General features: G+C 38.7%; 1 protein-coding gene across 1 annotated transcript in view; it reads right to left on the bottom strand.

The window, feature by feature from the left end:
• Positions 1 to 547: 547 nt before the first annotated feature.
• LOC127572671 (A disintegrin and metalloproteinase with thrombospondin motifs 19-like) overlaps positions 548 to 17,846 on the bottom strand; it is a 282,491-nt gene continuing 265,192 nt past the window's right edge. The window contains exons 23-24 of the mRNA XM_052020173.1: positions 7,056 to 7,233; positions 548 to 699 (exon numbers count right to left, since the gene is read on the bottom strand). Coding sequence (XP_051876133.1) covers positions 548 to 699; positions 7,056 to 7,233 — 330 coding nt within the window. The remainder of the gene's footprint in view (positions 700 to 7,055; positions 7,234 to 17,846) is intronic.

The raw sequence follows: 17,846 nt of genomic DNA, 5'->3' as shown, positions 1-17,846 counted from the left end.
TAAATAGTGACTCTTTTTTACAATAATATGGCTGACGTTTATTTTTGTCTGTAAAACATTAGACAGTACCTGAATGATGCAAAGTAATTCAGTGTTGTGCTCCACAGTGTTTTACTCTCAAGTCACTGTTATTTCAAGCAATTAATGTCATTGTCACTACTGATTGCATTATGAGAACTTCAATATTTTGCTACATGCTTTTTCTACAGTCTCTGAAATGTTTACAGTAAGCGTTAACGCCAGCTGGTTTAACGCGATCCATGAAGTTATGGCCCACTATGGGTGAACTACATTCTGACAGTTGTCAAATTATCAGTTGCAAAGAATGGACCCATCTAACATATAAAAAGCTAAAATATATGGATTTTGAAAACCATTGAACAGCACTCCAAAAATTATTGGTAAACAAAAAATAAATTAAAATGAATAAATTATACCTAATACATCAGTACCTTGGTCTAAACAAGTTGTAGTTCTGTATTTTTATAAATTAGATTGTACTTATAAAAAATAAGTTTGGTGGTGAATGCTGGAACAAAAGAAGATGTCAACTTTTATGCTGTAGCTTTTGTGCATAGAAGTCTCTACAGGTCTCACAGCAGCGCTGATACCACCTCATGTCCTGACAGAGGTTTGTCTCGCGTATTATTTTGCAATACACTTGCCACTGGTCCTTCAAACATTTGAATGTCAAAGCAGCTATTTAAACAAAAAGAAAAAAATAATATCAATTATATCACAAACATTCAGTTAATATTTCATACTTTCTTTTGAATCATTAACTTTTATTAGGGTTTCTGTTATGGATTTCTTTTGCTTCCCTTCTGAAAGGGTTAACTTACGCTGACGTGCAGTTTGATTGCTCTCTGGCTATTCTCCAGAATTTCTCATCAGTGGTCAGTACTCATGAGCTTTGGGTAAGTGTAGGGAGATGATTTGTCTTTGGTCATTAAGATAACAAAGGCTCACCTTTTCTTGTTTGATGTCTACATTCCAGGAGGAGTCACCAGCTGGTGATCACAAGCAGGAACATGAGCTGTGTTTATTTTTAACTCAACAAAAGACTGAATGAGGGATTCTCTTGCTTCCTATCGTTACACAACAAGATGGGAAAATTTATGGAGTTATCGTAAACATTGCCCTATGTCTGTTACTGAATTGAAAACAGTTTATTTTATAAGGCTGTATGCTCCAAATTGAATGTGAGCCCAGTCAATATTTTACTGACCTGTTTAATAAGCATACATCTGCTTAATTACAGTGTTTAAAATGGAAATACTCTGTAGATGTTTCATTTGTATGTGTGCAGGTTCTGTGGCTGGCTTTCACTAAAGCTTTCACTTTGTCTTGAGTGAACTACAACCAGCAATAAGCATTGCTTTTCTGCCAATCTTGAATCAATTTTCAAAATCCTTCCATATTTTCTGTTTATTAATAATAATTCAGAGATCTTGATAAGCAAGAACTCCATGTATATAATTGAGCAACCTTGGTCAGTAATAAAATCGAGAGAGATTATAGAATTAGAGAAAAGAACTGAAATGAAAATGAAGTACAGCACAGAAAGTGCAGCCTGGGGAAGGTGGAAAGGAGAACAAATGAATGAAAAGGAAGACGTGTGAGCTGCAAAACGTGATTACAATAAAACGTATGAGGGATATCTACACCAAAAGGTTGTACAAATTCATTATGGGAAAGAGTGACTGTTCCATAATGACTTTGTACAACCTTTTAGTATACAAGCAAGTCTTTTAATGACAAACACAAGTGATATTGCAAAAGGAAATCAGAAAATGGAAAACTTCCTAAATAGTAATTTGTATTCTTCTTCACTGCAGATGATGAAGATAAAGTATCAGGGAAAGCTGAAACAAAATCACGGGGAGGAAATAATGAGATTTAGTTACTCAGTATGAGTAATAACATATGGAGAAACTAATGAGACTTGAGAAAGATGGCTTAGAATTGGATGCATGGCATTGCGTTTTTTCTAGAGCTGAGCATTAAAAAATTGATGGGTTGAATTGTGCCCTCTAGAAATTTTAGGTGATGCAATTCCATGTGCAATGCAGCATTGCCCAGGAGATTACCAACACTGATCTGAGATGTTTCTGTCATTAGTCACTCCCAAAATAACCATTCTTTCCCTGGGTTGCTTGACTTGCTGGCTTTGGGCTTCCAGTGCCACTGAATTTTGCAGGAGCAGGCTCATGAGCAAACACCTAGCATGCTCTAAATGTCATGGATCAATTACCAGGCCATACAAATATATAGGACTTGATGTCTTCCATCTTACGGTACAGAATGAATGAGGTGAGTAAATTTAGCAATGATCTTGTAAAACACTCTTAATTTAGTAAATGTTCCCTTGTAATGGAAAACTGCTGTCAGCAATAATGTCACTTCATTATTTAAGAATGGTAGGAGAGGTAAACTTCAATTATCCAAGTTTAGCAGTCTAATGCCAGTGGTAGGAAAGTTACCACGAATCTGTTATCCGGAGTCTGATTGCGCATTTGATCAGAAACAGCCAGCTTGGATTTATAAAGTACAAGTTATGTACAGTTGTATTTTCTTTTTTGAGGATGTAACAGATGTGATAAGTAAGATATTATTTATATGGAATTCCAGATGGGAAACAGAGTTAAACTTTCAGGTTGATGACCTTTGATGAGTTAGAATTGGACAGAATTAAAGATGCCAAGAAAGAGGGAAGGAGGTCTGTGATAAGGTAGAAGGCAGGGAAGATTAATTGACAGTTAGTGTTTCATCCTACGGAATTTCTACCGGTTGGAAGCACAAAACATTTTAAATGGTAATGAATGCAGCATGCTGCTATTATCATAGCTGTACCAATTTCTTAGTATATCTGCTTTTACTTTAGATTTCTCTGAAATGTAGTATTTTGGTTTTGTATTAAGGTCTATGGAATGCTGGCCTATATTTCAAGATAGCTGAATTACAGAAGGATGAGAGATATGCTGCAGTTGCAAAAAGCACCAATTAAGCCGCTTGCATCCAATTTGTGGCACCAGACTACAGGAAGGATAAATTGACCTGGGATGGGGTGCAACATGAACTCACCAGAGTGATACCAGGACTAAAAGGGCTAAATCATGAGGAAAGGTTACATAGACTGCACTTTAATTCCCTTGAATATAGAAAAGTAGTATTATGGGGTGATCTCAGTGAATTGGTTAAACTTAACATAGGAATTGATACTTTAAATAGAGAGAAATTAATTCCTCTGAAGAACACACAAAATCTTAAACTTTGACCATTCAAACTTAATGTCAGGAGTGAAATTCAAGAATCTGTAGATTGAAACTTTTGAAACAGACAATGGAGAGAGATTGAAGGCTCAAATAGTGAATTAAAACTGAAACTTTACAGGAGGGACTGACTTTTGGTTGGCATTCCCAAGGGGCAGCAAGTAGGTGAGAAATACGAGGGGAGCAAGGACAGATCCCAGGGAATAGTATCGCAGTAGGTGATACCCTGGATATGTCTGGATAGATAAGAATAGAGCAAGATGAGATCAGTCCCATTCAGTCCCACTGGATGATGGCAGAGAGGCTGGAGAGGGATGGTATAATCAACATTCCCAAAGTGTGCAGACAGGTTAGAAAGTATGAAAAGGGCTTGGTTACTATTACAACAATCACAAAGGATTGCCAATAGTTACCCATAAGTAGTTCATATGCACTGATGGCACCCAGTTCTAACTCACCACCACCTGTCCTGAGCTTTCACTTTCTATGAATTGTCAGACCTTATGCCTGATAACTAGAACTGGATCAGCAGAAGTTTCCTCCCAGTCTAAATATTGGAAAACTGAGGCCATCATCTTCAGGCCCTGTTGCAAACTCCAGTCCTTGACCCGTGACTCCATCCCTCTTCTTGGTGTCTGTCTGAAACTGAATCAGACTGCTGGTGATATTGGACTCACATTTGACCCTGAGTTGAGTTTTCACCCCCAAATCCATGCCAGCTCAAATATCACATGTTTCCATCAACTTAACCCTACCTGACTCTGGCCCTAGATACATACTTCATTATTTGAGACAACTATTCTTACAGATTGGTGAATACAGGGAGAGTTCATGGAGATCTGATACAGGGTCTTTGACCTGAAATGTTAACTTTGTTCTCTTCCTGATCTGCTGAGTGTTTCAAGCATTTTTTTTGTTTTTATTATCAATGTCAGGAAGCATAAGGTGTAGTAGAAATGTAGACTTTTTATCCTCTGCAAGCTCGAGGCAAGGTCAATTGAACATTTTCATTTATGTGACTGATAAGTTTTGTTAGGCAAGGGTATTTAGGATCATGAAACCAAAGTGATTACATGGAGTTAACATAAAGTTCAGCCACATTGTTATTTGGGTGGCATTACAGACTTAAGAGGCAAAATGGTCTGTTCTTATTTCGTGTTTCAAAAAGGTTGGATAGGAGAAAGAAATATTTTAACTAGGGGGATTTTATGTAAAATTTACTGGAGCTTTATTGTCTAGCCTTTGAGAGTTCTGAATTATTTGGCTACTGTGCAGTCTGATATGTATGCAAATTTCTAACATGTTGTAATCTATTTATACTTATAGTGCCAATCTGGTACCCTTTAGTTCAAAAGTGGAACTTAGAACAGAAAACACAAAAAAATGTGATATCGCTTAAATAAATCCAACTTATGAAACCAATTATCAAGTTGTTGCAAAATGCCATTGTACAGTAAAATTTGCTTTTTGCCAAATTATACATACATGCTGAATGTGCTGGCTGTTTTCCGTTAGCCTTTAGTATGAAACTACCTGGTATGATATAGTCTAAAACTATTTTTTGCAGACAGATAATTCTGGTTAACTTCAAAACCACAGGTCAGATAAAGATAACAAATGAAGAGTTGATGAAAACTGTCACTGGCTCCACTGGGTAGAAAGTTGGCAGCAGTGCCTTAAAAATGATGTGGGAAAATTCACCACCTTATTCTAGCTCCTAATATTGTTCTGTAGATCAGCTACCAACATTAGTGTGTCTGGCTGAAATTCACTTCCTTTGTCTGAAGAACCTCAAGTGCCAATTTACGAGGTGGTGCACAGGACATATTCTGCTCTGTTAAGTCTCATTGTACAGCTGAAGAGGACCAGGTGTTCTCCTCCAAACCCCACAAAAATAATCTGGGATGCTGACATCCTTCTGCCTGCCCATCAATGCTTTAGATGCCTCTCAGGAGATCATTCCATGGCCCGCAAGTAGAATGCTGCCAATAGGCCTTCTGGGACTAGTCCTGGTTGAAAGATAATGGGGGTCCTAGATCAGGGTTTCTTAAGTCATAAATTACCTGACTGAGGATTAGAATTTCTTGGAGTTGCTCTGCGTTCACTATTTGCTGCTAAAGGTAATACGGCAGAGTGGGAGCAGTTGCAAGCAATCTCCCGTTATTAATTGGAGACACAAGAGAGTGCAGTTACGGGAATCTGGAGCAACAAACAATCTGCTGGAGGAACTCAGCGGATTGAGCAGCATCTGCAGGGGGAAAGGAATTGTCGACATTTCAGGTCGAAACCCTGCATCAGGACTGAGCGTCTCTACAATTTCAGGCAATCAATATTTCCTGTTTGTATCATTTATGATACGATTATCTTCCTGTAACGTTACTCTCTCTCTACAGATGCTATCTGATGTGCTGAATATTTCCAATATTCTCTTCTATTTCGATATCCAGCAGCTGCATTTCACAGTTCCAGCATTATTTTTGTTTCTCTCTACTGCCCTCATTCACCTCCCTCTATTTACACTGGCAGATCAGCCATGAATAACTTGCCTTCACCACCCTACTTTAGATGGACTAATGGCATTTGTGCCATGTCACCAGCCACGAGACATTCCCTTTGTTCTCTCCACCCATCTCCTTTCTTTGCAACTTAAAACAGTCCTGTGTTCTTACTTCTTCAGTTCTGACAATGTTAACTCTGTTTCTCTCTCCACAGATGCTGTCTAACCTGTTGAGTATTACCAACATTTTCTGCTTTTATTTCGAATTTCCAGTATCTGGAGTTTTTAAAAAACTTTTTGATATCATTCATGAGCTAGTTTCTGTCTTGGTTTTTATTTCCAGCACACATGCCAAAAAAGTATGCATTCTAGATGGGCCATATCCTAACCTTTATTCCACTTAACAGTCTAAATAAAAATATCTAAGCTCATTGTTTACTTCCAGTACACATTTGCCTAAGGCACTGAAGTCCAATCAAAGTAGGTATGGCTTGCACACAACAGAACAAAAAAGTATGGAGTCAATTTCCACAATAGAACACAGGGGAACAAGAGAATTTTGAAAGAAAGGAAACACTGTACAAGTTAATGAAGCTTTTAAAAAAAGACTGTCTGTAATGTGCACTTCACCAAGATGCTATCTTTTGACCTGACAGTAGATGTAATTTAGCAGGATTTGTTTAACGGGATCTAATCATTACTGATTCCAAACCCTCTTGAGCAATATGCCACACCTTGATTTTTCTGGTTGGTGGGGTGATGGAGCAGGTGACAGTTGGTTTGGGCGGGGATAGATTGTGATACAGTATGCCATAAAATATAGAGCAAATGCATTTTGGTCAAAAGAGGCATGGATGCTTCCTGTATGGTAAAAGTACTCTGAATTTTACCAGTGACAACCTGGAAACCTTATGCGATGATACTTTACTTCATAACAAAGTTTTGTTTGTCTACTTACAACAACAACCATTGTTCAAATGCAATTCATTTGTTCTGAAGCACTTTGCAATTTCCTGAGGCTTATGAGGCAAACTATTTAAAATGCAAGACTACCTTTTCCTATAAAATCTATAGTATTGCATGCCAGAAAGGAGCATCGGCATTTACTTAAGATAGCCAAAAGCACTGCTTGTACAACAAATAATTTCTGAAATGCAGAGGCAGGCAAATATGGGAAATGAAAATTCAACTGTAAAGCCTATAGTATGTCCTTCACTCTACTTCATAAATGAGATCCATGAAACTTACAATTGGAATGAATGAATAGCTGGGATGTTGCTACATACCTAGTCTGGGTGAGGTTATAGTATTCACATTGACTTTTTCATTGCATGGCTTTAAGTGACAGGGTCTATAGGCTGCGGGCTTTTCTGATGGGAAACAATCATTTCCATGTCTTCCAGTCACTTTGTGCATACATTGGATTACTCGTGATTGCATTCCTTTTCCACAGGTGATGGAACACTGTAGGTAAAGACAGAGATGTTGTTAGACCTTAAACTTGTTCAATGCTTTTACAATTTGTTTCAGAGTTGTTTTTTTTACAAGGAGAGGGACCAAGACTTCTTTAACATCTCACAAACTTGTAGCCCTCAACACTATGAGGACAAAGGTCACAGGTGCATGAGCACGCCACCAAATACAAGTCCTCCTCCAAGTCGAAAGCCATTCTGACTTGGAAATATATCATTGTTCCTCTATCACTGGTGTGTAAAATCTTTGAACTTCCCACTCAACTATACTGTGGCAGTTCCTTCACCATTGGGACCTTAGTGGTTTAAGTAGGAGGCTCACCACTACCTTCTCAAGGGTTATTTGGAAAGGCCATTAATTAGTTGCCTTATTAGTGGCCACAGATCCCATGATGATGACTGAATTAAAGAACTGTCTAATCCATCTCTGAGGGATACTATTAAGTCCGTAAGCACCACCCTCACAGGGAGTGCATTTCAAATTCTAACCACACATTGTGTAAAAATGTTTTTCCTCATGTTACCTTTAATTCTTTTGCCAGTTGTTTTAAAACCATTTCACTTTTTTTAGTAGCCCTCCAACACTTGCAATATTTTCTCTTTATTTACACTAAGTCTCAACTCCTGTTTTGCCTCGCCCATCCAGAAATCTGAAGTCTCTTATCCATGTAATCTCTTCTGTTCCCTTCACAAATTCTTCACGCCATTCCTAAAGTCTGGTGCCCAGAACTAAATACAGTTCTCCAGCTGGGCTTGAACGAGTGATTTATAACTTCCGGGCTTTGGTATTCTCAACTGCTGTTTATAAAAGCCCAGAATCTGATATACTTTATTAGTTGCTTTGTTATGATGTTCTGCTATTTTCAAAGTTTGTGCAAAAGTACAGAAGTCTTGCGTTTCTCTTTAAAATTGTACCATTTACTATGTAAGGATTTCACTCATACTTCTACTTCATTACATCATCCTACACTATTCATTGCTAAATTTGCCATTTCTCTACTAATTCCATTTGCCAGTTTGTGTCCTCCATAAGTTTTTAAATATTGTCCTGTTCACAAGTCTTCAAAGCTTTGTATCATCTCTGAATGTTGATATTTGCCCTTTTCTCCTAACCTAAGTCATTAATCAATATCAAGGTCTGAACTACAAATGCTGGGGCATATCACCACATATCACTCTACAGTCTGAGAAACAGTTATTTCCTATACTCTGTTTCCCACATTTTATCCAATATTGCATCCCTTAGTGTTCATTTTTTCTAATATACCTATGTCATTATTAATCAGCATCTTTTAACTAATAAGATGAAGCAGAATTGTAAACTTGCAAGAAATAGAAGTGAGGCAAAACAGTAAAATGAAAACTTTAATGTATATAGTAAAACAATATTGGTTTCAACTATTCCACTGTTGTGTTGATTATAACTAAATTTATATTGCATGAGTACTGTGAATTGACTGAAATTGTGATAAGTGCTTAACTGATGAAATACAGTGTATTCAGTCATAACATTAAGAAGTCTTGATGCAAGTATAATATTAATAGAACATTAATCAATTTGTTATGCATTAAACACCTGGATAGGGTAGCAATGAGCTTTGAATATTTTAAACCTGATTTACATTGTTACTTTCAGTTGAGGGTCCAGTTGGAGTGCTATGAGCAAAATATTAGGGTACTAAAACAGATTAGGTTGTGAGATCGAAATCTGTGATCATTACACAAAAGGACTGGTTGTAAGTAACAAAGTGCATAAATTGTAGGCATGAGTTAAACTTTGGAGCTTATTGTGGCCCATAAATGAGACTGGCTATGGGATTGTCAGGATTGGGAATTAAATAAAGTAGGTTAAAAGGTCAATGGGAAAGGTCATGAAAATGGGAGAGGGGAAGGCGTAGCCTTAGTGATAAAGGAGGAGTTCAATTCAAGGGATAACAGAGGAGGACATAATGAAATGTAACCAGGCAGCTGAAGATTGATGGATGGAATGATGACGTGGAAAAAGATTCACGACTCTAGTCGGAGTTGTATTTTTCGTCTTCTTAGCAGAAGTGAAGTGGTAGGATGCATAATTACAAAGATTTGTTTCATATTTGGCAAAGGGAGAGTAAGTTTAATGGGAAATTTAAGTTGTAGGATCAAATTGTAAAATAAGCATGTTGAATTCTGCTTCTGAAATTTGGGTTCACTAACTTTAACCAAACATAATTTCAGAAGTGCAGTTCAATGTTACTGCATTACATGTTTAGCACATACAATCGAGGTTAACTTTCTACCTGATCTACTTTCTAAGCATACCAAATTGATTAACGTTCTATTAATACTATACTAGCATCAAGACTTCTTAATGTCATGGACTATTAAAGAGAGAAGCAACAGCACAAAACAGAAAGGAAAAACACAAAATGGGGAAAACTAGCAATTGCAAGGGATGTAAGGAGCGACATAAGGTGAGAGAAGGAAAAGGCAATATGGAAGGAAAACTGCAAGGAATATTAAATCAACACAAACTTTGTCATAATTATATTAGGGGAAAATAGTCAAGAGCAAAGTGAGCCCCTTAAAAATAAGTAATAGTGATAATGTAAAACGAAAATAAAAAGTTGTTGAATATTGATGTATAATTACTTTTCTTTAAAATTTACAGTGAAAAAAAGCTAGCTTCTTGAATGGTCCTGGAAATGACTATCGATTCAAGAGGAAGGGAGATACCAAATTGAAAGCAAGCAGAGAATAATGGCACTCACGGGTAAAACATCCTCAGGATCAGAGAGTTTCTATTGTTGTTTTAAATGAAGTAGATGAGGACGACTTAGATGTTCAAATATAATCTATCAAAGCTCTCTTGGTTCAGGAAATAGTCCTTTGAAGATTGTAAAATTATGCATAACACTACTGTTACTCTTAGGTAAGAACAGGTATTTCTCAGTATTTTGATCTACACCCTACCATTAAAGTTCTTCTATGACTTAAATAAACAGCAGTAATTTCACAATCTTTACTTTATATCATTATATTACTTCTCATGGCTTCTGAAGAATCATTAACTGCCATAAAAACACAAAGGTATTTTGGCCTGCATCATAAAAGGATGACTTCCTTGTGCTGAGGTATAGAGCAAATAATGATCCTGGTTAATAGGACAGGAGGTGGGAGATGTGACAATTTCAATGTATTATTATCTCAAATGGAGCAACTGTGAGAAGACTAGTGTGATTCATTTCCCTTAATTTGTGTAACTAAGTCCCCTGTGAGCTGGATCGTATTGATGGCTATCCAGAGGTTCTGTACAGAACTGCTGGCTAACTACAGCGCACAGGTCAGCTCACTCTTAACTTCCTTGCCAGCACCCAGCAGCATGGAAGTATAGAAGGTACTAGACATCAGATGTGAACACATCTGCTTTGCAAGGTACTGAGCCAATGGGCTATATAGAGTCTACAGTTGGCCTCTCTGCATGTGGCCCCATTCATTTGAATGGGGTTGCCAACTTTTATTAAGTGAGGTAACCGGTTTGTTTTTTAAAACTATTTTAATTAATATCAGTATTTTACTCAAAGTCAAATGATTTTTAAAAAATAAATGTTTTTCAATTATTTCTAAATGTCTTGTATCATTAGCCTTAGTATCCACTGCCTGTTGAGTTGCTACTTGCCATGGAAAGGCTGTAGCAGCAAGACTGGGAAGACACTGGGAGCCTTGTGGGTGCAGAAGGTTATGGCCTCTTGTGTGAGGTGAATGTGAGGTGCAGAGCAGGTTGACCATGATCTGGCCCTTTATGATTTTGTCTTTTATTATCCTTGGGAAGCACAAATAATAGAAGTTGATAAAATACGTTTGAAGTGAAATTACTGTTGTAATTCAGGAAAAGCCAATTTGCACACAGTAAGGGCCCACAAACAGCAAAGATACGAACAAGCAAGTCCATTTTTTCAGTTCTAGGTTGAGGGATAATGTTGCCAGGACTCCTTCATGAGAACTCATCATTTTTTTCAGATACTACTATGGGATCTTTAATGTCCAGATGGGGTCTCATTTCAATTTGTCATCTGAACTCACCTCCAACAGCATAACTCTATGTCCTGAACCTACAGACCTATTACCAGGATACAGTCCCAGTGGGTGATGGTATCCTTCTTGTAACTCACCCAAGTGGCTCCCTTCATCTAAGATGATGAGTTTCAGCAGGATATAGGGAAATGATACAACAACTCAGCTTGATACTATCCTCATTAGCAGCCCACTCACATGCACTTACTCAGCTGGGTTTCTTAAAGAAACTTGACACCAAAACATAAAGTCAGGAGAGGTATGGTTAACATTAAAGTCAATAGAAATGAAAATTGGGAGAGATGGGAACCAGCCTGCTGTTTCACTATCACCTACTTTGCACTGTCAAAATTACTCCCGAGGATTTCGAGTGTATAGAGCTGTTCAATGGATAGTCTTATAAAGAAGTGGCATTATTCTGATGACAAAGATCTTCCAGACATAAATACTACATGTAATTCTTTTGGCAGAAGCACGATTCTGGACATAACACATTATCCATAAGGCAGCAGCTGTGGAAGAGAGGGTACTGAGCAGAGAGCACTCTGCTCCAGCTGGCCCCAGTGCCTGCATAGAGCTAACTGATGACTACGAATTGTCATCATAACGTCCTCTGGGCTGTAAAGCATGCAAGAATGGAAAATGTGCAATCGAGAGGTCTGCTCGGCCAAAGTGTAATGAGATGCCAATATCTTCCCCAAAGAATGAGATAATGTGCTGACCAGAATAAACCGGTTTAGTTGCAAAAAACTTGTAGTACATCTCTGCAACATTCAAAAACAGAAGGACATTCTCATGAAGTATATGGCAGGCTTTTCCAGTCCTATGCAATAGTTCAAACAAAGAGGTAAATAGGGATAAAAGGCAGTGGTTCATAACTTTTTGACAGATAACAATAGCCCACAGATGGCGATGAAGTAATGATGATTATAACATTCTTGCTGATTTCTCTCATTATCGCACATGTGATCAAGTACAGTCTTCAGGTGAAGTTGGATTAGAAAGTGCAGACTAAAAGGAACAAGGCACACCAGCAGAATTCAGTCTTCACTTTAAAGCCGTAAATTCCTCTCCCAACATTCTATTTCCACCATCTGACATCCACATTTAAAATGGAAATGGCAAAAGTGAACTTGTTAAACTGTAAATTATATCTTCCTGCCAACAGTTAGCACTGCAGTGCCTCCTTAAGAGGAACGACACTACTGCAATTTGACAGATTTATGCAGGCAATCTCCACCCTAAATTTGGAAGTAAGTGGCAGTAATTTCTGTCAGGTTTCCTGATCTACCACTGCAATAACATGGACATTTCAAAAGAACTTTAAGCAGCTGTTGATGCTTCTTGGAGTTTATGCTAATCGTCTGCCAAAGCCATGATGGAAATTCTACCCTATGACATATAATTAAAATTGTTGACAGGGAATGGTCACATACGGATGATTTTCATTCTATTACTGACATACTTGCATCTGTTTCATAATTTATTGTAAGCAGACATTTCAGTTCTTTATAAATAATGAATTGCTTTGGAACTAAGTGATTCATCAAAGCAAATATGGCAACCAGTCTGCACCAACAATGTTATGAAGGATGCGTTTATCAGTTTGTGGTATTTGTTGAGGGAGGAATGTTGGCTGGAGCACCTGTTGGAGCTCCCTGTTCCTCTGAGTGTGATGGGATGTTTAATATCCAAACAGGCAGACAGAATCTTGGTTTAACATCTCATCTGAGGAATGCCATCTTTAACAAGCAAAGTCCCAAACTGGCTGCCTAACTTCTGTTACTAAGCTCCAACAAAGGAGTGAACTCACAATTTTCTGACCCAGCCTGAGCCAAACATTGGATAGTATTCATGAACAGGCATAAGGATTGTGATGCCTGGTTAATCCAATCCAATGCAGGCAGTATGCTTTGTGTTGCCTGCTTACTTATGTGATTGTTGCACGCTATCTCCACTGATTGTGCTATTCATTAGCTTATCACCGCTGTTGAGGGCCCAATTTTGTTAGTGGCGAGCACCCCATAAAGCCACCTTTCAGTTCTTAAAGCTAGTCTGCATTTCTTAAACGGGAGGTGCATGATGTTTACAGTAGGTGGTGGCACATGTTCTGAAACTTATTCTGATGCTGCATTAGAGGCCTTGATGGAGAAGGTGCAAAGTCAGAAAAGTGTAGATCAAGAAGTTCATCGGTCACACAGAGGTGTGAACTGCTCACCAACAGGCATGTCAAGAGCCCTCTTGGTCGTGTGCCTGCTGCTTGTAAATTCATAAACGCCTGAGGCACAAAGCATGTGAGGGAAAAGAGGTAAGACCAGGACTGGGTTCGTGGAATGGGGAGAAAGAGTTGTGGGTTGAAGATGTGAGAGTTGGATGCAAATGATCAATGGTGTTAGGGGAGGGAAGTGGTGAGGCAGGGGCTTGAGTTGATGCGAAGGAAGGATCGGGTGAGGGTTATGAGCTTAAATGAGGAAGGTGATGGGTTGGAACTGTGAGGGGGCCTGAAGGAGCGATATATATGTTTTATATATACAGTACACACATATACATATGTATACTATGCACACATGATCTGGATGAAAATATAGGTGGTCTGATTAGTAAGCTTGCAGACGACACTAACATTGGTGGAGTTGTGGATAGTGAGGAAGGTTATCAAAGGATACATTGGTTGGAAATTTGGGTGGACAACTAGCACACAGAGTTTAAACCATACAAGTGTGAGGTGTTGCATTGTGGAAGGTCAAATGCAAGTGGAAAATATACAGTAAATTGCAGGACCCTTAGGAGCATTGATATACAGATGGATCATGGGGTGCAAGTCCATAGCTCCCTGAAAATGGTGACACGTGGATAGGGTGGTAGAGAAGGCAATATGGCTTGCTTGACATCATTTGTGATTCCACCACAAACACTCTGCCAATTAAGTTGCTGCTACCTGTGATAAAGCTGGCCCTGACTGCTAGCACTCAAAGTGCTGTTGCTCCAGGAAAATGTACTCTGAATCTGGGTTTTTCCAGTCTAGTGTTGCTTAAGGTTATCTGGCCAGACCATCTGCAGAAAGTCAGAACCCCTTTCCAGACAATGCTGCAGCCTCTGAGGTAGCATTGTACTGCAGCAGTAGTTACACTCGGTTGGTCCAACGCTACTTGCCAACCTGACACCTGAAGCAGATATTCTATCTCGAGCTCCGTCATGGAAGAAAATACCAGACAGATAGAGAAGACGATTCAAGGATGTGCTCAAAGTCCCCAGGTAAGAATACACCTCCACTAATCTCCGGGAATCTTTGCTCCATTACTGTTCAAAGTAGAAAAGGAGCATGCGGGATGGTCTTGAGGACCTCTGGTCCTTGCATCAGGAACACATGAAGAAGCTCTGCAGAGGCAGTGGAATGAGTGCACCACCCACCTGCCTGCCCCATCAGGCATCTTCTGCCTCACCTGTGGAAGAGTCTGTGGTTCCACGCTGGGTTCATCAGCTATGTCAAGAGTGAAAGCAAGTCATCCTCAATAACTGCATGAGAGGGAGGAGCAAAGTTGCCAAGAGCATGCAAATTAGGAGCAAGAGTAAGTAAGTTGACCCACTGAGCCTGCTCTGCTATTCAATAAGATCATGGCTAATCTGATTATAACCTCAACTCTACATTCCTGTCTACCACTGGAACCTTTCACTTCCTTATTTATAAAGTACCTACTGTATCTGCCTATGCTTTTAAAACATTCAAAGACTCTTCCCTTACCTCTTGAACAGAGTTCCAAAGAATCATAACCCTCCATGAAAAAAATTTCACGTCATTTCTGAATTAAATGTGTGACCCTTTATTTTAAAATTGTGACCCCTAGTTCTACATTCTCCCACAGGAGGAGGCAACCTCTCCACATCCACTCTGTCAAAATGTCATAGGAACTTATATATTTCAATTGGGTCCCCTCTCATTCATTTAAACGTTCGTGGACACAAGTCTAGCCTGCCCAACCTTTTGTTGGAAGGCAAGCTGCTATTCTAAGTATTGGCTGAGTATTGAACCACTTCCAATGCATTACTAACCTTCCTTAAGTAAGGAGACCAATCCAGGTATGATCTCACCAATCCCCTTTACTGTATAATTGAAGCATAACCTCCACTTTTGTATGCAATTCCATTTGCAATTCCTTAGTAAATGAGGCAACTGATGTTTATATGCAGCAAGGTCTATCCAACAGGCAAACATCAGCTGATAAGAAACAAAAAAAAATGCCAGGCAATGACCATTTCCAACAAGAGAGTGCAACTCCTTATTCTTGACGTTCAATGGCATTGCCCTTGCCAAGTCCTGCATCATTAATATCCTGGAGGTCACTGCTGAGCAGAAATTCAACTGGATCAATCATAAAAATAGCATGGTTATAAGAGCAGACCAGAAGTAACTCACCCTTGACACCCCAAAGCCCTTCCATCATCTACAAGGTACCAGTCACAAACATGATGGAATAGTTACACTTGTCTGGAAGAGTTAAGTGCTACAAGTCTTCAAAAGCTTGATATCATCATGCTTAATGGACCTGCTCAATTGGTATTCCACCCTAAACATTTATTCCCTCCGTTACTAGTGCAGAACGTGGTTATTGCTCAGGCAATCCCGACAGCACCTCCCAGGCCTGTGACCTCGACTTCCAAGAAGAATGAGAGCAGCAAGTGCATGTGAACAGCACCACTTGCAGGTCTCCCTCCAAACTGTACACTGTCCTGACCTGGAAAAAATATCATTGTTCTTTCTTGTTGCTGGGTCTAAATTCTGGAACACGCCATCCAACAGCACTAAAAGAACTGCAGTGGTTCATGGTGATGACTCATTACTACCTTCTCAAGTGCTATTAGGGAAATGTAATAACTGCTGGCTGTGCCAGCAAAGTGCAGGTCACAGAAATGGATAGAAAAATATGCTTTATTATTTTTCATTCCAAAATGGACAATTTCTCATTTTCCCACATTTTATTCCATTTAGCAGTTCTTTGGCCACTCACCTAACCTATCAACTTTCCTTTTCTTATTATATCCTCTTCACATTTACTTTTCTTTCTATCTTTGTGTCATTAGTAAATTCAGTAATCACACCTTTGGTGCCTTCATCCAAGTCCTTTATATAAATTGTAAAAAGTTAGGCCCTTGCACTAATCCCTGTTAGATCTTGCCAATCAGAAAAAGACCCATTTATTCCTACTGTCTGTTTCCTACTAACCAGTCAATCTTCTAACCATAACAATCTGTTATCTCCTACATCATGTGTTTTTATTTTCTTCAATAACCTCTGATGTGGCACCTTATCAAATGCTTTCTGGAAACCTAAGTATACCACATCCACTGGTTTCCCTTTATCTACAGCACATGTTACTTGTTCAAAACATATCAATAAATTGATCAAACACGACTTTTCCTTCACAAGGCCATGTTAACTTAGCCTGGTTACCTCAACATTTTCAAAGTGCCCTGCTGTAACATATTTGTTAATAATTTCTAACACTTTCCCTATTACAAATGTTAAGCTACTGCTCTGCAGTTTCTGGCTTTCTGTCTCCGTCCCTTCTTTAATAATCAAGTTACATTCACTATTTTCCAATCTAATGGAACCTTGCTCAAATCCAGGGAAATTTAGTAAAGTAAAACCAACACATCAACAACCTCACCAACCACTGATGAAGTCCATAAGACCTGAGACTTGTCAGCCTGCAGATCCAACAATGCACAAGGGTGATTAGTGATGTTTCAATGCACTGTGATGAGCTTTGATTTCTAAATTTGGTTTAGAATGTTTATTTTGCATTGCCTTTCACCTTTGATTGGTGGCCGAGCTTACATTGTGTTGGTCAGCACCAGATGGTCGGAGAATTGGGAATGTGTTTATTCATACCTTAGTCGATAAATTGTTCAAAGACTGTGCTGCGAGAGGGGCTATCAGGATTGGGTCTCCTCCTCTCACCATATACTGTATGATGGCAAGGGCTAATCCCTAACAGTGAAGCTGTGCAATATATAGCAAATTACCTTGAATTCAGAGACTTGCTTTGTTGAGTGTTGAAAGGCTCCTCCAGGGTATTTGGGCAGTGGAATCATTTAATGTTATGTTTTATATTATTTTATATTTTAGTATATTATTTCATATTATTTATATATTTATATAAAATATAAATAATATATTATTTTATATTATGGAATCATGCCAATGGTCTGTTCAATCTCATTTTGTGCAGCAGCATGAAACGTATTGCATGCAATTTTGACCATACATGCATGGATTCACACCAATCAAGAATCATGTCAGCAGAGAGGGCAAAATAGAGCAAAAACGCCTGGTTGATAATTGTCGGTAATCAACCTGGTCCTCATAAATTCAGGGAGGAAGTGAAAGAGAAAATGAGAACGCCATAGAGTTTGAATGAGAAAAGACTGGGGGCAAACATAAATGGGAATCTGGAAATATTCTTTGGCATGTGAAGCGGTAAAGGGTTGTGTGAGAGGTGTGGATGATCAGAGATCAGAAGACTAAATGAGGGTCTAATTCAGGTTTTAGCAAGT

Source organism: Pristis pectinata, chromosome 7 (genome assembly GCF_009764475.1).
Source record: "Pristis pectinata isolate sPriPec2 chromosome 7, sPriPec2.1.pri, whole genome shotgun sequence".
NCBI lineage: Eukaryota > Metazoa > Chordata > Chondrichthyes > Rhinopristiformes > Pristidae > Pristis > Pristis pectinata.
This window is presented reverse-complemented; position numbering and strand designations above follow the sequence as displayed.